At 38.9% G+C, this 22960-nt stretch overlaps 1 protein-coding gene across 2 annotated transcripts in view; it reads left to right on the top strand.

The window, feature by feature from the left end:
* Window positions 1-22960, top strand: part of GABRR3 (gamma-aminobutyric acid type A receptor subunit rho3) — a 54163-nt gene that overhangs the window by 13868 nt on the left and 17335 nt on the right. For both annotated transcript variants that reach the window (XM_058437620.1, XM_058437618.1), the window contains exons 3-8: window positions 940-1052; window positions 1560-1670; window positions 8858-8925; window positions 14309-14532; window positions 17840-17922; window positions 18971-19111. In XM_058437620.1, coding sequence (XP_058293603.1) covers window positions 1649-1670; window positions 8858-8925; window positions 14309-14532; window positions 17840-17922; window positions 18971-19111 — 538 coding nt within the window. In that variant the 5' untranslated portion in view covers window positions 940-1052; window positions 1560-1648. The remainder of the gene's footprint in view (window positions 1-939; window positions 1053-1559; window positions 1671-8857; window positions 8926-14308; window positions 14533-17839; window positions 17923-18970; window positions 19112-22960) is intronic.

Below are 22960 nucleotides of genomic sequence, written 5' to 3' on the forward strand. Positions count from 1 at the left end.
TGATGATGATGATGACAGCCACCTTTTTCTGGAAGGAGGTGCTGAGCAAGGTCTCCGGCTGAAGGCTGCTGCAAGTTGCTCACAAAGGAGCTATGCTGCAACAGACATTTCCCCTCCACACCCACAGTATCGCTGAGAAGTAGGTGTCACAGGGCAGAAAACAAATCAGGGAGGTCCAGCAAGCTGCTCAAGCTCACAGACACAGGGAGAGACAGGGCTTTATTCCCAATCAGGACACCTAGGGCCAAGAGGCTACTGCTCACTTTCCTTTTCCCTAGAGAACTGTAGGTAAAAACAGACATCACCTACTTCACAATTTGACCTGGCTTCAGGTCTAAATATTGCCATCCCTCAGGCTCTAGAACCCCCGACAGGAATTCTGCCCGGTGCGCTCTCAGCCTGCACCCTGTATTTTCTGCTCCTTTTGTCTTCGTAAAACACTGCCTTCATCTGTTTACTATCTTCCGGTCCTTTTATTTTCCCACTGTCTTAGTGCAGAGATTGTTCAGCCTCAGTGACCCCAAGGATCACCTAGGTAGCTTGTTCAGGTGCAGATTACTAAGCCCTGCTTCCTAGGGGACTGATTTAATTGATCTGGGACAGGAGTCCATGACTCTGAGTTTTGATCACCTACACTCAGATAATTGGGATTTTCCAGGTCTAAAAACCATATTCTGAGAAACAATACAAGTTTGTGCATTAAATCCAAACTGAGTTTGTCACTTAAGGTGCTCCAAAATTTGGTTTACCTTATTTGCTCCACACTTATATAATAAAGAACAAATGTTGACAGCTCTTTGGCTTAATATGAACTGAGAAAATGAGCTTTTATGTATGTATTTCAGAACATGCTATGTTGAGCACAGATGGCTAACCTAAATCAAAATATCCAGAAGCATATGTATCTCAAAAGTTTTTTTTTTCCCTTTGGGGGAACAGCAAACAAGAAACTAGAATGAAGAAAGATGACAGTACCAAAGTGCGGCCTCAGAAATATGAGCAACTTCTCCATATAGAGGACAACGATTTCGCAATAAGACCTGGATTTGGAGGTGAGTATTATCCTCTCAAAATTCATTTCAAAACCCATTGTACTGTCAAAATGGAGGTGAAAATTTAAAACAAGACCAAAATGCAAGTAAAGTTCATCAGTTTAAAACAAAAACAAAGAAGGCTTTTACAATCACCTTCTCTTTAATGAGAACAGTTGATGAGTTATCCATTTTTAATTGGCCAAAAAACTCATTTGCCTACTACGCACACTGTAGTAAATAGTATGTGTTCCATAAATAGAGAATGGATATATGTTGCCTATACACCAACTTATTTTCTAACTAAAATCCTTAAATTGGATACATGTGATTTATAAAATCTTATTGAATATTCTTATGAGCTAGAATGCCACGTTTTGGGGGAAGAACTAGTATGGCAAATGCCATGGCTCCCTCTGAACGTACTCTGCTGAATTCTCTTTTAAAAACGGTTTATCACTTCTAGAAATTAAGATTGATCCAGTGTTAGAATACTCCTTAATGTACTATCTTATTCCATCCTCACAGTGATCCTGTGAAATAGGCACTATCACGATACTTAATATTGCAATATGAAAACTGGGTCTTAAGAGAGGTTAAGAGGTTTGCCCAAGGCCATGAAAACAGAAAGTGATAGAGGTGAGTTGCGATGGCAGGTAAAGAAGATGAAAATTCATATTACAGGTACATAATTGGAACAAAGACTTTCTTCTCCTTAGACTACTTAATGTACACATAGTTGCATCACTGAGAGTACCAAGTTTTCCAACAATACACAGGGTATAGTGAAATCATCAGGTTAAACTCTCTGGCTTACAGCTAAATCCATCTGATTCTTCTTTCATTGACGGAGCCTTCCACTTCCACAATTCCTGAAGTGACAACTTTTGAAAATCCTAGAGATGTGGAGGTGAGGGAAGTATGGATGAGGGTGAGAAGAAAGATCCTCTGGCAGTAGAACGGATACAGCCTTCTGATGAATAACAAATACCACAAGTGTTCAGGGCGGGGGATACTCTTCTCATGATGTGGTTATGACCAAGGGATGGACAATAGGCATGTAGGTACTGCAGAGAACTAATTTATTAACAGGCAAAACAAAAACGTATGTTAAATATTCTTTGTTGAGGATTGGGTTTTTTTTAGGGGGTGGTTGTTTGTTTTTTCAATTTCCTGAAATCCATTTGGTTCCAGTTCTTTTTTTTTTTTTTTTTGGAGACGGAGTCTCACTCTGTCACCCAGGCTGGAGTGCTGGAGTGCAGTGGCGCGATCTCAGCTCACTGCATCCTCCACCTCCCGGATTCAAGTGATTCTCCAGCCTCAGCCTCCCAAGTAGCTAGGATTACAGGCACGTGCCACCAGGCCAAGCTAATTTTTGCATGTTTTAGTAGAGACAGGGTTTCACCCTGTTGGTCAGGTTGTTCTCAAACTCCTGACTTCAGGTGACCCACCCACCTCGGCCTCCCAGAGAGCTGGGATTACAGGTGTAAGCCACCACACCCGGCCAATTCTAAGGGTCTAACCTTGATTTCACATTTGTGACTCAGACTTTGGTGAGCATCAGAATCACCTGGGGGTTCTGAAGGCACAGCTTACTGGGTTCCACCCCCAGAGTCTCTGACGCACTAGATCTGGGTGGGGCCAACCATTTGCATTTATAACAAATTCCTGGGTGATGCTGCTGGTCTGAGAATCACAATTTGAAAGCCACTGTATTAGGTGATCGGCATCAGATGAAATCATGGTGAGTTTAATTTTTTGTTTTGCAGAGCATTTTTCACACTTATTGAATCATAATTTAAGATTTCAGGAGCCTTGAGATTAAGCAGGTTTAGAAATATGTCTCTTTTTTTTTCTTCTGAGACTCTATTTCTTTATTTTTTTTTACTTTTCTTCACTACTTCTCTTATGTATCTTCCTTACGACCGTTCTCAATAGACTGTGTTTCCCCAACCAAATTTTCCCAAAGTTTATATAATAGGCTCTACAACTACTGCGCAGATATTCTGTACCTTGGTCCCTGTGATTCTATAAAAGCTCTTTAAAATATTTCCTCTACCACCATATAACAAGCAGGATCTTCAGTCGATAAATTTGCCTGGCCATGGATTTTCGGCCACCAGGGGGCGCCAGTCACACAGGAATGGCTTGAAACTGGCCACTCCGGAGCCACAGTTGAAAGCTCTACCTGATGTACTCTTTTCAACACGAATTCAAAAACCTGCCCTAATTCATGTCAGGTTAGATTCCTCAATTAAACTCGCTCCTATCCTGGAGGAAAGGGGTTTTATGGAGATTATTTGAGGCCAAGTAAAGGAAGAAAGATTGAGAGAAAAATGGCTACCCTTGAATGTAGACCTTGAACCCAGCGGTCTAGAGAGGCTTTGACACTCAAAGTGGTCCGTGGACCAGCCGCAGAATCACCTGGGAGTTAGAAATGCAGATGCACGGGCCCCATCTCAGGATTCTAAATAAAACTCTGCAGTGATTCCCCTAAACCTTAGTTTGAGAAGCACTCCTGTAGATGACGAAGTCAACTCTCCTCTTTTATCTTAAAACATGTGTGCCTTCATTCTCCGTCCATAACTCGTCCTCCCCCGCTCCAGAAAAACATGAAATTGACCTGAAATTTCCACTCTGCCTGATCTGTTAGAGATACATTTTAAGATTTTTTTAAAATGAAAATGCATTTTTAAAAAAATTCTTTCTTTCCCGAGGCGACTTTATGGGATTATTAAAAATGCAATTGAAATGTGCTACTTAGTGGCAGGTGGCAAATAATCCCATGATTAAGAAATTTTTCTGACTATCATAGACTGGGGTGAAATGGTGTCCAAATGGCTTGTGTGTTTAGTCAGTTTGAGCAGAAAAATCCATAAATTCAGTCAGAAGTGTCAGTCTGGTAGCTCTGTGAAATACACTCCTTAACCTTCTCTTGCCTGTCTTGGTCAGAACAGCTTCTTACACCAGTGACCCATTTCTCTGTTCTCATGGCTGCCTTCCTTGGGGAAATCAGACTGCGGAATATAAAAGACAAGCTTTAATTTATCTTCTTTCTTTATGCTTGTCCGCGACACAAACACACGCACATACTTCTTCCCTCTTGAGCTAAATGTAACTTCAGCACTTCTCTTGCCTTAATGTGTTTTCCTAATTAGCTTTAACATTAAAACCAGCTGCTACTGCAGTGTTTTTTGCTTTTATAAAGCATTAGAAGATTAATTGACTCATTATGTGGAAACAGGAGGATATAAATTTAGGGGAGTTTTTTGTTTAACTTGGGTTATAAATTGCAGCTCATTTTCTTTATGTTTTCCCCACCTTTTACATCTCCCATAACTAAGGGCTTTTTTGTTTTAGTTTTATAGATGATAATTTCTTTGTTTCTTCAAAGTGAAATCATTTCAGTATTCAGATACTGGCTACAGAGTCAAGACAAAAGCTAAAGTTATAAAAGCTGCTTGCACAGTCTTTGCTTGTCAAAGGAGAGGACTATACTGTGAGTCAGAAGGATCTGGCTACTTTCCTATCATTAACTAACTTTGGGTTTCAGGCACGTGTTGTAACCTGTCTGAGTATGCACTCCCTCGTGTCAAGTGGAGCTAAAATCAGCTCTCTCTAGCTAACAAAGCGGCTATAATTAAAAGATTAGATGATATATTATATAATGAACTTTAAATGCATTATACAAATCAGATGTATAACTTTTATTTAGCCCTCATTATTCCAGCCTGCATAAAAACCAAATAGATGCTATGTCTTTCCATATACAAAAAGGATTATAAATGTGTGTGCTACTACCTAGTTAGTGATCCTGAGAAATCGACACCATCATCATAATGGTTAATATTTATTTAATTTTCACTATATTTCAAATGCTTTAGGTACTGAATTAATAAAATTATCTAAAAATTATTATTTACACTGTTACATTTATTACTGATCCAATAGATAGATAACACGTAAGTTGGTTTTAATACATCTGAATGGGGTTAGGCTAAGGACTTGACAAGCTTCCTTTTACATAATCACAGCAACCCTATAAAGTAGGTCCCGTATATTTAATTCTGTTTTACAGATTACATGAGGAGTTGAGGTATTTACAGAAGTTTGGCCCTAACTTGGGTTTATATGGCTACAAATTCCATGGATTTTAATCCATATGCTTTATTGCCACCTTCTATCTGTGACTCAGCTCCATCTTTGTAAAAAGAATGATCTTTGGAGCTTTTATCCGGCTCCCAAACTCTGATTCTGCATCTTGGCTTTACATGCTGCTCACTCTCTACTCTATCCTCAAGAATGCTAGAGCGTAATACAGTTCCTCAAACCCATGAATAAGGTGCAGTGGGACAAGGAGCTCAAACCAGGCAGAAATGACACCCTGACGCAGTGGCTCACGCCTGTAATCTCAGCAATTTGGGAGGCCGAAGCAGGCGGATCATTCGAGGTCAGGAGTTTGAGACCAGCCTGACCAATATGGTGAAACCCCGTCTCTACTAAAAATACAAAAAAAAAATTAGCCAGGGGTGGTAGCGCATGCCTGTAATCCCAGCTCCTCAGGAGGCGGAGGCCAGAGAATCGCTTGAACCCAGGAGGTGGAGGTTGCTGTGAGCCGAGATTATACCATTGCACTCCAGCCTGAGTGAGACTCCGTCTCAAAAAAAAAAAAAAAAAGTGAGACTCCATCTCAAAAAAAAAAAAAAAAAAAAAAGAAAGAAAGAGAGAAAAAAGAAATGAGGCCAGACGGCACCCGAGGGCATACATTTTCCTTGCAAACGGAAGAGCTTATCCCCACCAGAACCGGTATAAATCTGGAGGACGGAAGGAAGAAATCAAAGGTATTTCAAGAAACCCATTCCTAACAGACAAGCTATGTTTTAACCCCGATCTCAGATCAGCCTGCAAACAACCCTTAGGCTCCAGTGCTTGGGCAGCAGTGGCATGAATAGGTCCTTGGAGGGTAGTTTTACAAGACTGTCCCCAGGCTTGTAGAGACAGTTGTCAGCAACTAGGATCTATTTATAAACCATGAGGTACTAACTGCAAGTTGTTCTCTGATTTAAAAAAAAAAAAAAAAAAGTCATGAGAAGCACTGTATCTTTTTCTTTTTCTTTGTTTTTTGTGAAGATTGGACTCATTATCTAAATATGCGTAGAGCTGGGAGTAGCGGCTTACATTCCTAAGGGGCAGGTTTATATTTTTGCTTAATTGCAATCGTGATAACATTGATTGTATGCCATTTATTGACTACAAATTAAGTTCAGTAACTGTACTATGTCTAGTCCTCAAATGAGTCTCCAAGGTGAGTATTACTAGACAAATTTTATAAATCAGGTAAACTGAGCTTAGAGACGTTACTTATTGTCATGCACATAACAATTGTGGAGCTGGTTTCAAACTCTAGCCTAAGTGACTTTAATGCTAGAGCTTCATTTGGGACATTCTGCCGCTCCTCCAAGACCTTTCCAAATTTTTTCTTCCCTTGGAGTTTTGGAATTATTGGGAAGATTTACTCAATCTAAAATACCAGGTAGAGCCATGGCAAAGATATTTTCATGAATTGTTATTTTGATTATTCTACTAATTCAAGAAAAAAGGCACAGACACATAAAAAAGCACCAGAGCCGAACCCTATGAAGGAATAATAGTGAGATGTTCCCAAGTTAATGCTTAATCAAAATCACCATTAAACACTAAGAATTATCATAATTTGGCCAGGTGCAGTGATTCATGCCTGTAATCCCAGCACTTTAGAAGGCCGAGGCAGGCAGATCACCTGAGGTCAGGAGTTTGAGACCAGCCTAGCCAAAGTGGTGAACAAAATGAGCTGGGCGTGGTGGCACATGCCTCTAATCCCAGCTACTCAGGAGGCTGAGGCATGAGAATTGCTTGAACCCAGGAGGCAGAGGTTGCAGTGAGCCACTGCCCTCCAGCCTCGGCGACAGAATGAAACTGTCTCAAAAAAAAAAAAAAAAAGTCACAATTAGTGTTATAGGGTATATAGTAATTGATCCAATATGTCAGGAAGAAGATGGTAGTTAAGATATAACTGAGGTATTCCAAAAGCCTGAAGCAGGAATATATTTGCATGCCATCCCTGTGCCTGGCCAACTGAAACCCTTGAAAGTAAAAAAATGATACCGAGGGCATGGATTTGAGGATCCAAAAAAGGGAATTTGTTAATGAAGTGAAGGTGACATCAGTTAATTCCTGGGGCAGTCACAGAAAAGATACAGGACTGGCAAGACATACCTTGGGTTTCTATAGTATTATGCATTTAAAGGGCTGTCGAATTATAGGCACGCCTGTCCCATGTAGCACATCTAGGCATTATGTAGCCTCAGTCTCATTAAGGAAGCTTTTCAGGCTTGACTCCTCTAAATCTTTCTTTGTTTCTTTTATCTTCTTTTCTTTTGTTTTCCTTTCTTTTCTTTTCTTTTTCCTTTTTTTTTTTTTTTTTTTTTTTTTTAAAGAGTCTACCTCTGTTACCCAGACTGGAGTGCAGTGGCACCATCTCAACTCACTGCAGCCCCTGCCTCCTGCATTCAAGCAATTCTCCTGCCTCAGCCTTCTGAGTAGCTGGGATTACAGGCACATACCATCACGCCCGGCTAATTTTTGTATTTTTAGTAGAGATAGGGTTTCACCATGTTGGTGAAGCTGGTCTCAAACTCCTGTCCTCAAGTGATCCGACCACCTCGGCCTGCCAAAGTGCTGGGATAACAGGCGTGAGCCACCACACCCGGCCTAAATCTTTGAATCTCGATGAAAACAACCAGCTTGGATCCATTTAGGCAGGATTTATATTTTCTCAACCATAATTGAAAACATTTTTTAAAACTCAGGACTATATAGACGATAAGGTTTGAGAATGGCTTACGTGGAAAGAGAACATATGAAAGACTACATATATAAATATATAAATTATTTTAACACATATGTTCATAAAATTTCCATCGCAAAACTAGATGTTTCTGACATCAATTTCACCTCACACTGGGAGTGGTGAAATCATTTGTTAGGTGTAACTAGGAAAGGTCAGTCTAGTCTGGATTCTCTTGGTTGTCATTCAGATTTTCTGGGCCCATGAACCTGATTCTGGGAGACTCAACTGTACAAGTGTAAGCAGTGCTCTGTCTGAAATTGCTCCAATTCTACTCTCAGTATTTTCTCATTAAATGGATTTCTAAGGATATTTGCTTCTTCCCAAATGCAGCCCGTGGTTGCTGCTGATCTGCAAAGGGACACTTCTGAATCTGATCTGTGGTGTCCCTGTGTGGCATTGTACTTTCAGTCTCAATAAAATTTTCTCTGTGTTCCTCTACTCCACCAACCACAGCACAAATGGAAAAGGCTGATATTTTTGACAGCAGAGAAAAGGTCCCAACGTTGCCCATGTCAAGGATTCTATGACACTCCCTGACTATGAGATATGACCATTACCATATAGAGTACATAATTCTACATACTCTTAAGACATGTTTTCAAAACAGTTTTCCTTTTTAAATCACTAGTAGGTAAAAAGAATAAAAAATTAAAAAAAAAAAAAACTGGAGACACCACTTTTATACTAGAGGAGGAAACTATTGACATGATCCCAAGCAAATGAGTAATGATTATTGGAATACCATTTATTTACACATGTGCCTTTATTATAATGATTGAGTATATAATAACTGATTCAATAATGGAGAAATTTGTTGTTTAAAAAAACTTTAAAAGTAATTCAGTTGCTGTCCAAGAGCATTAATCTCTCTGTTTTGAATGGTTTTAAAATGATTATAATGCATTCCTCAGCATATTAACCATTCTTCTTTCTGAAGGGTCCCCAGTGCCAGTAGGTATAGATGTCCATGTTGAAAGCATTGACAGCATTTCAGAGACTAACATGGTAAGTTTCTTCATGGGATATTGCTCTTTTTCTGAAAAGACAGAAACGCGGCAGTGTCAAAATCACTAGTATTTTAATAAATCACTTTAATCGTGTATGTTATTTATGTCTCCTACTTTCCTTAATCATAGGCTCATGATCGCTGTGCTCTCTTCTATCCACTTCATTCTAATCTTGATTACAATTCTCATTCCTTTTCTACTCTTCTATTTTCCTTCTAACGGATTTCTAGTGGTGGAACACTGTAGAACATCATATTTACCTATGTAGCAAGAACTGGGAACAATTGTATAAACAGAAGGATGACCAAACTATATGTGCGATATGAAATCCGAATCATGGGTCCTTGCCTGTAAAATAATAAACAGTTGAACCAGCATTGATGGACTGCTTTCAAATATGTCAAATGATATTAATTTTGCTTATCTGTAGACAACCAGTAGCAGAGGACAAAGAATTTTTTTAATTTCATGGGACTAAAAATTTAATTAAAAATTTGTCTACTCCCTTATATTTTTCTAGAAATCTAAAAAAGACTGCCATTATTTAATTTTGCAATGAAACATCTGTATTTTCCTAGAGCATTATTCACTCTATGAAATATCCATAAAACTTGAAACTGATCCCTTATCTTCAAGCTTCCGTTAGCCTTTTTCTGTCTTTTATGACATTTTGCATGCCTTGCTTTCCTGTTTCTTCTTCCCGTCACTTAACCACTTTGGCTATTTTTATGTTTTAATATTATCAACCGTAAATTTCCATTTTATTTTCTCTATTCCCAATTTAGGACCACCTTCCTTGTTTACATAATTACCAGAGACATATTTCATTTAAGTGATTTTACGTTTTTCAAGTTTTTTTGCTCTAAGAAAGAATAGTTAATACCATTGCTAGCTTATACATACGAGTACCTACATATTTGTTTTCAGATATATTCCTTTTTAGTCACTTTTGATCTATTAATTTGTTAATATAGTTTCAGAGTTTGGTTGAGCCCCCTTCAGTTTGTTTTTCTATCCCAAATAAAGAGTGCCTTTATAGCTTCAAATTTTCAATGCCTGTTTCCTTGTTGTCTTAGTCTGTTTGTGTTAAAATAAAGGAATACCTGAGGCTGGGCAGTTTATAAAGAAAAGAGGTTTGCTTGGCTCATGGTTCTGCAGGCCGTACAAGAAGCATGACACCGCCATCTGCTCCTGGTGAGGGCCTCAGGAAGCTTCTACTCACAGTGGAAGGTGAACAGGAGCAGGCATCACATGGCAAGAGAAGGAGGAATGGGGGTGGGGGAGGTGCTAGGTTCTTTCAACAACCAGCTCCAGGTGGCAGGGGTGAGGAAGGGAGAAGACTGTCATGGGAAATAATTGAGAACTCATTCATTACTAAGAAGATGGCTCCAAGCTATTCCCGAAGGATCTGCCCCCAAGACCTAAATACCTCCTGATACGGTTTGGCACTGTGTCCCCACCCAAATCTCATCTTGACATGTTGCGGGAGGGACCTTGTGGGAGGTGATTAGATCATGGGGGTGGTTTTCCCCATGCTGTTCTTGTGATAGTGAGAGAGTTCTCATGAGACCTGATTGAAAGTGGCAGTTTCCCCTGCACATGCTCTATCTCTCTCCTGCTGCCTTGTGAAGAAGGTGCTTTCTTCCCCTTTGCCTTCTGCCATGGTTGTAAGTTTCATGAGGCCTCCCCAGCCATGCAGAACTGTGAGTAAATTAAACCTCTTTTCTTTATAAATTACCCAGTCTCAGGTAGTTCTTTATAGCAGTGTGAAAAAGGACTAATACACCTCCCATCAAGCCCCACCTCCAACACTGGGTATCAAATTTCAACACAATATTTGGAGGGAACAAACATCCAAACTCTATCACGTGTTCTTACCCAATGGCTATGTGTCTTTATATTTAAATTGCTTTTTCCATCTCATTTCTTTCTCCTCAGTTGCTATCTTTTCCGTCATCCTCTTTAGATGGAGCTCTTTCATTTTCTGTCAATACTACACCAACTTCAGGTGTTAATGATAAAGGCCCTAACCGGTACCTACTAGTAAGATGCAGCTTATGAATATGTTTTGGTTTGGTTTCAATTTTGTATTTGGTTTGAATTTTAGTTTTTTCTTTCCATTCTACCCAAAGTACTAAACAATTTAATGTTTGGGCCAGGAGCAGTGGCTCATGCCTGTAATCCCAGCACTTTGGGAGGCTGAGGTGGGCAGATCATTTGAGGTCAGGGGTTCAAGACCAGTCTGGCCAACATGAGGAAGCCCTGTTTCTACTGAAAATACAAAAAAAATTAGCTGGATGTGATGGCACATCCCTGTAGTCCCAGCTACTCAGTAGGTTGAGGCAGGAAAATAACTTGAACCTGGGAGGTGGAGGTTGTAGTGAACCAAGATCACACCACTGCAATTAATCTTGGGTGTCAGAGTGAGACTCTGTCTCAAAAAAAAAAAAAAGTTTGAATGCTTTCAGATGGGGCCTGTGCCCTCCAGTTTGTCCTGGAACCCGAGCCTTGCTTTTCTCTAGATTCAGCCTACTTCTTTCTTTAAAGTTGCCCACCTGGTCCTTGGAGTCATTTGAGATGACAGCTCTTATCCAGATGCTTATTGTCCTTTATTTTCTACTTTAAACATGGCAGTCTGGTTTTCTGTTTGTTTTTTAATAAAACCAAGGAGTACCTCTTCCATGAACTGGGAAAAGTTAAATTATTTTCTTTTCAAACTCCATTTTCCATCTGAAAAGATTTAGTTTGTTGTTTATCCAATCTACTCATTTGATGGCCATTTTTATGTACGTGAATCCTTGAATTTCATTCCGTTTTCTGGAATATTTTACATGTGTGTTCTTATAAAACTTTCAAAAGTTGCTTTTATATATGCTTTAGAATAAGTATTGTTGATACATAAACTGTAGCTTATATAGTGATTTTCAGAGTGTTAAAATTTAAAATTTAGATTCTGTGTATTATTTTTGTAATAATGCAAATAGTGCAATTAAAGATAAAAAGAGAGAGACAAAGTGAACAAACAAGGATCTGTTGAGGGAGGGACCTAGAAAATATCAATCACTAAAATCAAATAATCTTTTCATCTATATCCTTAATTCATATTTTTATTTATAGTGATTCCTCCAAATCACTAAAAGAAAAGTTCAGGACACATAAAAATTCTAGAAAGGTCTAAACAAAATCTTCTATGACCTATTACACCTTGTTTCAGTCTGTAAACTCTTCAGCTAATGGTCTGCCTCATCTTTATCATTATCTAATTCAATATTTATTTCAGTTCAATGTAAGTCTTAAAGATTCATTTCCATTCTCCTGCAAAAGGGAATAGCACTAACAGGACTCGCTACTCAAAAAAGATCCGTTTAGAAGCTTTTGCCCCTTTCTTACCCAAAGGCAGCTCTTTTACTGATACTTCCCCAAGCCTGTTGTGCTCTGAGAACAAGCTTTTATTTCCCCTTTCCTGGCATATTATCCAAGTCATTTCTGGATGGCATATTATCCAAGTCATTGGCATATTATCCAAGTCATTTCTGGATGGCATATTATCCAAGTCATTTCTGAATGATACTTCCCCAAGCCTGTTGTGCTCTGAACAAGCTTTTATTTCCCCTCTCCTGGCATATTATCCAAGTCATTTCTGAATGACCCAGCTTGCATCTAAAGTCCTTATTGTTTCTAACCAGCAGCACCCAGAACTGGACATCATCTTTACCTCCTGAATAAGGTTAGCTGTGCTAGTCTGTATCAGATAAAACTGAACTGGGTTCACATGCCCAGTTTTAAAATGCTTTCTGATTGTCAGTGATTCACTCTTCCCCCAGTGTTGGTTTTTTTGTTGGTTTGTTTATTGGTTTTTGCTTCTCATTTATCATCTTTCTACTCTCTTGTCCACCCTAACTTCACTTTCGATCCATTTAAGTTTTGCCTCACCCTCCTCCCAGAATGCTGTTTGGCCTGCTCCTGATAGCGCCAGCGTGTAGTGACTTGCTGTATCACAGACATGCACCAACGTCTGCTATTTGACTGCATAAACTCAGTGTTTGCCTAGTGAACTTCAGATCAGACTGAGCATCTAATTCTAAATATATGCTTATTAAGGCACTCTGTGCAGTAACCCACAAAATTCCTTGTATTATGTTAGTGAAGGAACCATTCTGTTTATTTGCCCTCACTCTAATTCAAAATTACACATGGCTAATATTCCTAGATTAATCCAGAGCCATAAATCAGTATAGCTCTATTCTGAACCTAGAACAAACTAGCTCATAATTAATTGGTGACTCGTTCAGAGTTTACTGAAATGTATCCTTTGTTTGTATAATAAATCCCGAAGTTCTATGATATGCACTGGTTCAAGAAAAATTTGATTATCGTTGGAAAAAAAGATAGTAAGAAGTAAGCAATTGCGAAATAGTAAGAAGTAAGCAATTGTGAAATAGTAAGAAGTAAGCAATTGTGAAATAGTAAGAAGTAAGAAATTGTAATTGTCCAACAGCCAATAATTTGGATGAAGCTGGGAGAGTTTCTATTCAAACAACCAAATATTTGGAACATCTGAGAGCCAAACAAATCTCAAATTATTAAGTAAATAAATGATTTTTTCTAATATAATGCTAGTACTGTTTTTTCCCCTCATCAATACATTCTTACAATGTAAGAATAAACATTAACAATTCAAATCCCTGAGCCATACTGAATCAGAATCTCTGGGAACTAGCTTCTGGGAAATGTGCCATTTCAACAAACTTCAGAAGTTAATCTTTGCACACTAAACTTTGAGAACTACCATTTCACAATATGCTTTCTGTCTCTCAAGCTGAGGATGATTCTGTCTCTGTCCCAGGACTTCTGACAACTTGCTTTACACGAATAGCGAATAGCTCTAGTAAACACTGTATCCACATTTTTGTGGGACTATAGTTTATTCGATTTGGGAAAACTTCTTTAACAAAAATAACATGAGTATCAATATAAACTCAGTTTTAAAAGTGATTTAGAATAAAAAAGAAAGTCACAATAAAATAATGGACAATAAAATAGTAAAGTTTCAGGTTCCTTTCTTCTGAAATCTCTTTGGGTTATTTACCAGAATGCTTACACAGAAATGCTTCCCATTTATAACCTGGTTCCCCTTCCCCAACTTGAATATTCTATTATAACTCCCAGAAATTCTCAACATTCACTGGGCTCCATGTGAAAGAGAAGCTCAAAGCATAACCTCCTTAGCTTCATCCTAGATCTACCTGAAAGTTCAATATTAACCATTCACTTAAAAGTCATTAACACCATAGGAATGAGTCCTGGGACTAATAGTGTTGAGTGGTCATCCTGAACCATATTCCTACTGGCTGTTTTGGTCTCTTTTTCTCTCTGTCTAGGACTTTACAATGACTTTTTATCTCAGGCATTACTGGAAAGACGAGAGGCTCTCCTTTCCTAGCACAGCAAACAAAAGCATGACATTTGATCATAGATTGACCAGAAAGATCTGGGTGCCTGATATCTTTTTCGTCCACTCGAAAAGATCCTTCATCCATGATACAACTATGGAGAATATCATGCTGCGCGTACACCCTGATGGAAACGTCCTCCTAAGTCTCAGGTAAGGAAAGCTGCCTATCGCCTTTGGCTTCCTTGTACTGCAGCCGTATGCACCAAAGCTGATGACGCTCATTTCAGATGAAACTCACAATGTTGCTGTCTGTTTAATGATGCTGGAGATTGAGACACAAGCATAAGATGTGATTTTCCCCTGGCTCTAACATCCAGATTTTAAAAAACGATTTTCTATTCTAACTATACCCACTCTGGGTATATGTCAGTTGGACAAATAGAATGGAGCTGAATTATGGAAATCCTAAAATCTGGTACACAATATTGTCGGTAAACAAGCCTGTTTTCCTCCTCACCAACTCCACCCCACCCCTGCACCCCACCAAGCAGTTTTGGAACCTTGGATTCGCTAAATAACTTCTTAATTGTCTCCTTCATTTTTCATGGGAAGGCATGGCTATCATTCAAGCTAACACCAATTTGCTTTCTTTTTCTTTTCTTTTAAATTGTGCATTCCAACAGTTTGCTATAACAGCCCTCCCTTTTTAATGTTCCATATTTTCTTTTAGTCAAATGAGTTCTGTGCATATTGAGTGGCTTATCATGGATAATTCTAAAAACGTTTGGTAAACCCAAGCAACTCAGCTTTTTTTAATGTCCTACAAACCTTAGAAAAATTCTCAAGTAGGGTGAAAAAATGATGCCCCAAAAGATATCCATGTCCTAATTCCTGGAAACTGTGAAGCTTATCATATATGACCAAAAAAAGAAAAAGAAAGAATCTTGCAGACATGATTAAGTTAAGGATCTTGAAATAGGGAAGAAATTATCTGGATTACCTGGTTGGGACTTAAATGCAATCATAAGTATCCTTATAATAGAAAGGTAGAGGAAAATTTCATGCATACAAAAGAAGAGGAGGCAATGTGGTCATAAGTCAAGGAATGTTGGCAGCCACCAGAAGCTATAGGACACAAGGGTTTTCCCCAGAGCTGCTAAGAGTGACGGGCCTTTATGACACTTTGATTTCAGCTCCATGACACTGATTTCAGAGTTCTGGCCTCCAAATCTGTGAGAGAATAAATTTCTGTTGCATTAAACCACCAAATTTGTAGTAATTTGTTACAGCAGCAGTAGGAAACTCATACAGATTATTTTTGCTTGTTGAAAATACCTTACCCACTTCAGCACAGAGCTGTTGCCAGGCGTTTTATAAGTGCTGTCAATGTTTTTTAAAATGCAATTAAAGGAAGATATCACTTTCAATGTTTTTTTTGGGGCGGGGGCTTGGGGGGAGGAACAGGGCCTCACTGTGTCACCCAGGCTGGGGTGCAGTGGCACAATCTCAGCTCACTGCAGACTCTGCCTTCTGGGTTCAAGTGATTCTCCTGCCTCAGCCTTCTGAATAGCTGGGATCACAGGTGCCTGCCACCATGCCCAGCTAATTTTTGTATTTTTAGTAGAGACAAGGTTTCACCATGTTTGCCAGGCTGGCCTCGAACTCCTGACCTCAAATGATCTGCCCGCCTTGGCCTCCCAAAGTACTGGCATTACAGGCGTGAGCCATGGTGCCTGGCCTCAATAGGACTTTTAAGTCAGGAGTAGCATAGGACTCATACGTACTGGAGTCAAGCCTCAGCAGGAATCAGGAGCAGAACGGCACTATCTGGACAAAGAATCAATTGTTTTAAATTAATTTTGGTGGGGGGAGGTCCAGTAAATAATTAACTCAGTGGATTTTTCTTACCCTGCACATTCCAGGAAATATTTGGCCCTTGCCAGGCTCTTGCAGGGTAACCTCTAACCCCTTGGAATATCCTAACTGATGAGAGTATCTTTGTTTACTTTGGGGCTGGGGGCCGAGCCAGATAGATTCTGCTAACAGTGTGATTTACAGTGGAGACTTTGAGCCACTAGATATCAGCTTGACCTCTGGAGGGGCTGGAGACTAAGGTCAGCCATGTGGGTGGTCAGTCATTACTATGTGGCTACTCTCAGTTGAAAGTGTAGATACCAAGGCTTGGGTGAGCTTCCTTAGTTGATAATGTCCCCAGGGTGTTGTCACCTATCATTGCTGAGAGAATTAAGCACCATCCACATAACTCCATTAGGAGAAGACAACTGGAAATGTGTTCCTGGTCTCTCCTGGACTCTGCCCTGTGCCCCTTTTCTACTGTTGATTTTCATCTGTTTCCTTTCATTATAACATAGGTAACCAAGAGTACAACAGCTTTGCTGGGTTCTGCGAGTCATTCTAGTGAATCACTGACCCTGAGAGTGGTCTTGGAGATCCTCTAACACAGGAGGAACTCAAAATTGTTGTCAGCACAGCTCTTCCAGCCAACAGCAGAGCCAATCCCAGCCCAGAGCCAGATCCCCTGGTTCCTGCTTGGTTCTGACACTACCTAGCCACCTAGCCTCCTTGGTCATTAAGTCACTCACATGTACTAGGAAGGAAATGGACTGAAAGACCTCAGAGGGTCCTTTCTAGGTTTAAAGTACTAGGAATACACCAGAATGAATCCTTGGCTTGATGTTTTGTTGCATGACTATTGACAGTAGAATTAGCCCACAGAAGATAAAATGTCCCTACTCTTCTTATTAACTCAGGTGCACCACAGGTAGGAGCATCTGTTGCCTTTGTTTTTTGCAAACCTGCTCAGGGGCCTTTTATGAACCTCTGATCTGCTACTGTGGATACCAAAGTTTCTACTTTGAGGCAAGATCATAGTACAGCAGCCTCTGCCTGAAGCCAGGAAAATCTAGGAGGATATAAAATTTGAAAAAGCAATTCTCATCAGTATGCAAGCCTTTTGGCTTAATAGTACCTGAATTATGCATTGTGCACCTAGATCTATAACTAAGAATGCTCCAGGCTTTTCACTCGCTACTGGAAAGAGAATCTCCTCGGGTAAACTTGCTTTGTGAAGGAAACCTTTAACTTCAGGTTTTTATTGCCACCATTCCAAGCCTTTGTTACTACAGACTATTTATGTGTGGATCTTCCAGAAAGCAAAAAATATTTAAATCTATTTAAAAGTCTTCTCAGTTTGAAGAGTGTTTTTCTAGAGACATCAGAGCCAGAATACACAGAGGGGGCTGATCAGGAAATGGTGAACTCAGAAGCAGGTATGAGAGCTGAATTCACTCACTGACTCTGTGTCTTAAGAAAATCATTTACCCTCCTGAGTTTGCTTCCTTGCATGTGATTTGGACAGAAGATAATACTGCCTGTTTTGCATTATTCTTGAAAGACACACAGAACCGGCAAACAGTAAGAAAGCTTCAATGTTGCATGCTCATTTGGCCAGATGGTTAAATGATCTGCAGTTTTCTTTTTCTCATTCTTTTTATAGGATAACGGTTTCAGCCATGTGCTTTATGGATTTCAGCAGGTTTCCTCTTGACACTCAAAATTGTTCTCTTGAACTGGAAAGCTGTAAGTCTCACTTCCTGGTGGAGTGAGTACACATCATTTGAACACACCATCACATACTTACATGTAAATAAGCATGCTCTTAACAAGCATTTTAAAATACTGATATATTTATCCAAAACCGAAACAATTGTGGGTTCTTTTTTTTTTTTTTTTGGTTTCTGTTTTTTATGAATGTTGATGGCAGTTTGTCTGTTAAAGGAGAAGGTTCAGGGGAAAAGTGTTTTGATAATTGCATATTCTTCAGTTTCCACAATAAAGGAACAGCTCCCTAAAAAGGTCTATTCTTGCTAATGTTGTTACATAGACTGACACAGACTTTCCACATTTGGAAAGCTCTGGAATTCATGTTCCCAGACGAATCACAATCCTCCATTAAGTAGATTTGGATTCCCTAGAAAAATCTAACTCTAGACATAGACCCCCTAATCAAAGCCCCATCACAGGGCATCTGAGCTGTCAATCACTTTTACCAATCAGCTATTTTTGATGGAAGATCTTAAAAGCTGACTGCAATTTTTGAAAATGTGTCTAAAATGCTGGGAATCTCACCAGATGTCTACTCCACAGATGCTCTGCCCCAAATCTGTTAGAATTTTTCCATACCACTATTTGACTTTAGAAAATTTCTTGTAAGATTGGCCCATTTTGGAATTTCATCCAAGGAAACTAAAAACAAATGGGGACTAACAGCCTGGAGTCAGGCCTGTGACAGTGAGGGGATGCTATGGTGTCACTCTGAGGCCTGGCTTAATACTCTAAGAGAATGCACACAAATATGGGAGCAGCTATCTGGGGGGTTTCAATTCATTGTGTGGGCACAAGATCCACACTATACTACTCATCAGGGTCTAACTTTTAGAGATTCTTTTTCCTCCTCCTAAAAGTGTGTGTATGATCAGTCCATTGGCAAACATGTTTTTATCACCTAATATGTACATGTCATTGGACTAGGCACTAAGGATACAGAGCCACGTAAGACATGGTTATAGAACTCATTGAGCTTACGAGAGCTTATTCCACTTACAGGACTGATATTTTCATGTTTTAGATGCCTACAATGAGGACGACCTAATGCTATACTGGAAACACGGAAACAAGTCCTTAAATACTGAAGAGCATATGTCCCTTTCTCAGTTCTTCATTGAAGACTTCAGTGCATCTAGTGGATTAGCTTTCTATAGCAGCACAGGTACGGCATTTTACATGGGTGATTCATCAGCATTTATTGGACATCTACTGTTTGCAAAGCACCACAACATGTGAAAAGACCGGAATCCAAGCGAGTGTCCCCTTTGGCCAGCACCATCATTTCTCTCCTTTTACAGGGAGCAAGCTCCACCCTTCCATACATTGTTTCTTTCCCACTCATACAGCCACCTCTAACTAGATGCCTTGCTTCCATTCTTGACTTCTCCAGTCTCAATACAGCAGACAGAGTAATCTCTTTGGAACATAAAGTTCACAATTCTTTCCTGTTCTAAACTTTCCAATGTCTTTCCATCACATTTACAACAAATTGAAGTTTCTCAGCATGATCAGTCTCCTGCCTAATGTGGGACTCACCCACTCCCTCTGCCCCTCACCACCTGCTACTTTCCCAACACTGGCCTTTTTGCTTGCCCACCTCATTCCATCTGCAGGGCCTCTGCTTGGCCTTCTCCTCCCTCTGCCTGGAGTGCTTTCCCCCAATATTCTCATGCCCTTCTCCCTCATTTCAGTCAGAGCTTTGTTCAAATAGCTTCTCAAACAGTGCTTTCCTAACCAAACCAACCCTGTGTAAAACAGGCTTCCCTTCTCACCATTCCCTATCTCTGTCATCACAGCACTTACCATCATCTGAACTATGCATTTATTCGACTGCTTTGTTGTGTGAGTGCCTCGCCAGAAAAAGGGCGGGGAATCTGTCTGCCTTGCTCGCCATTTCTTCTGCAGCACCTGGAATGTGCTTGGCACATGATAGATGCTCAATAAAAATCAGCTGAATGAATCCATCCATAAAGTGCATCATTGCCCCAAACAGAAAACCCATCCAAAATTGGGCCTATGTAGTACTCTTTACTATGACAAATATATTTCTGAATTGACAACTTTTATCCAAGACACCTTTTAAAGTTATATGTGATCCCCATTGACTAAAGTTGGAAGCAGCCTCCTTTGGTTCCCCTCTACCCTCCTCACCCTCCACTATCATTCCTCTTCTGGATATTAATATTCTGGGTCATTTTAGGCCGAATCCATATAAAATGCCACTTCAGATTCAATGCAGCCATGCTTAGGCCAGCCAGAAATTGTGCCAACAGCTGTCCCTGAGTTTCAAAGCTGTCCTGGCTAGAATGCTTCACCTACTCTGCCTTGATAGTGGTGTCTTTTCTCCTCAAAGATTCTCCACTCTGTTCTTAGATGTTGGAGAGTAGTTATCAAGTTTTCATCTAAAACCTGCAGCTTTAAGAGAGAAGTAGAAGTTGACATTGCAGAGAAGTTAAACGATTCTCTAGGAACAACAGCTATTTATCTATTTAGACCCTGAAGAAATTCTCTATTTCACTCCATTATTTGTCTACATTGCTTAGGATTCAGCAAATGATGCTCTCAATTTTAAACATGTTTATTGCCTTTTCTGATTCTGTAAGTAACTCATATTTATTTGTTTTGATCACTGATATATCCCTGGCTCATAGTAGATGCTCAAAGGCTAATTATTGAATGAATGAATAAATGTTAGATAATTTGAAGAGACCTCAGAAAAATTTAAAGGAATATCTCTTTGTAATCCTACCTCATAAACTATATTATTTTTTGATATATTTTTCTGCTCCTCCTTCTTCTCCTCCTTTTCTCACTTTGTCTTTCTCTATATGAATAAATATAGGCATATATTTATCAAGATTTTTAATGTTCTTAGTTAATCCTAAATTAAATTAATATTTAAATAAAAGAATGTATGCAATGAACCATGGTATAGTGAAGTATAATTTATAGGATGTGTCTTCATTTTACTATTGCTAAAATGAAAAATAACTTTGACATATGATAAATTGTAAATAGATATTTGTAATGTTTAATGCTAATATAATGTAATATATATGACGCATAGAAATCCAAAAGAATTGCCTCCTGCACAGAACATATACAAAATATACAATAATAACAATGGCAGTTCTTTAGCTTTTGAAGCACAACTATCCATTAGCATATATGCAACCATCCTCCTAACAAGAAGTTAAATTTCACTTCAAAATTCTAACTTTACCACTAAATCATTCCATTTGCTCTACCATAATTTTATCTGTGCTTGTCAGACTTTTTGAGCCCTACCAGGCAGCTCCAACACTAGTTGATTTTTATCTTTTTTCTGGTTATGTTTTAGAATCTCTCTAAAGCCAGGAAAATACTGGCATGGAAAAACTTACTGCTTACAAAGATGCTTGCATTTTAAAATGAACTTACAGATCTTTAACGTTCAAATGTAGTTACATTTTGAAGAAATATCATTTTGGTTCGTAAGAAAAATGAAAAAAATAGAATTAGGTTCAAATGTACATGCTTTGTGTAACATGAGATGGAGAGTTATCCATAATACATTAGTATTCTTTAAAAGCAAGTTATGGAAGAATATGTTTTAAAAATCCTATATTTGTTATTGAAGAATGTATTTATACATATTTATGAGTGTTTATATACATATGTGTGCATATCATGTGTGTGTGTGTGTGTGTTAAAAGCCTAGAAAGATTAACAATAGATACCTCTGAGAAGTAGGTACAAATTGGGGAGATTTTCAACACTTGTATTTTTTTTGTTACAATATACCCATTTTTTTAATGACAGGGATTGGTAGGAAAAATGCAGAAGGGAGGCATTTTGGAAGTTGTATTCAAATATCAAATTAATAATCATATCTGGGTTCATTTAACCATCCCTTAGTTAGGTTTCGGAAAGATTATATTTAGAAACTTATTTTAGTTCATGAGCATGTGATAGCTCTGCCTCACATTATCCACGAGTCATTAAACATAATCTTCTGACAAACTCAAGGGTCTTTTTCAGACTAGTTTCCTGTTTAAATATTTTAGCTTCCTCAAAAATAATTTTTGATTTGTTTTCTTCACTCCTATCCTTACAACTACCAGCCACAATCACCACTCCCAGGTGTATAGAAAAACTATACATCTGACTCTGGCTATAAGAGCCAGAAATGTAGTTATAGGACCTTAGTTTCCATTTTATAGCTGAACAACAGGGTTTTTTTTTTTTCTTGGCCTTCACCACTACCATTGCCACCGTTCAAAAATCACCACGACCTGGCAATATTAACAAGCAGATGAGGGCTTCTGCCTCCTGATCCCTTTCTCAAAATCCTCAAAATCATGCACTATAAATTTACAAAGAAAAAAGAAATGACTCCTGCCCATAAGGGATGCATTGAATAATTATTCTTTATCATAGCATAATCTAGTGGCTAAATGTGTAAGTAGTAGAAACAGACTGCCTAAGTTCAAACCGTGTCTCTATCATTTATTAGCAATGTGACCTTGGACAAGTTGCTTAATCTCTCTAACCCTTAACTTTCTCACCTTTAAATGGGTTTCGTAATACTCTCTACATCATAGGGTTGTGAGGATACATGATGTCATATAGTTAAGTACCTTAGAATGTTATCTGCCATATAGTAGAGGCTCAATAAATATTAGTTAGTAGCTGTCATCATCTCCCTATTTTCATCCACATTATCTTGATCCTTTTCATAGAGAGTATTAAGGCCTACTTTCAAAGGGCCATTGAAGGTGACTGTCTCTAGGTATAAAAACCTTCTTTATTCTTGTCTTGGGACTGACTCCTCAAATACTGGCCCAATCCTCCATTTCCCTGGGTGCCAACTCTCTAGCCTTTTTCTCTCTTTTATTAACTCCTCTTCTTTCTACTGTATGGCAAACTGATGGAGGCAGATGTATCTGTCCCCATCCAAAATTTAGTTCAGATGCCAAAACTGATGATGCCATACACATGACAAAAGGGTATGAAGTGATTTATTACTCAC

Source organism: Hylobates moloch, unplaced genomic scaffold (genome assembly GCF_009828535.3).
Source record: "Hylobates moloch isolate HMO894 unplaced genomic scaffold, HMol_V3 SCAFFOLD_4, whole genome shotgun sequence".
NCBI classification, from domain to species: domain Eukaryota; kingdom Metazoa; phylum Chordata; class Mammalia; order Primates; family Hylobatidae; genus Hylobates; species Hylobates moloch.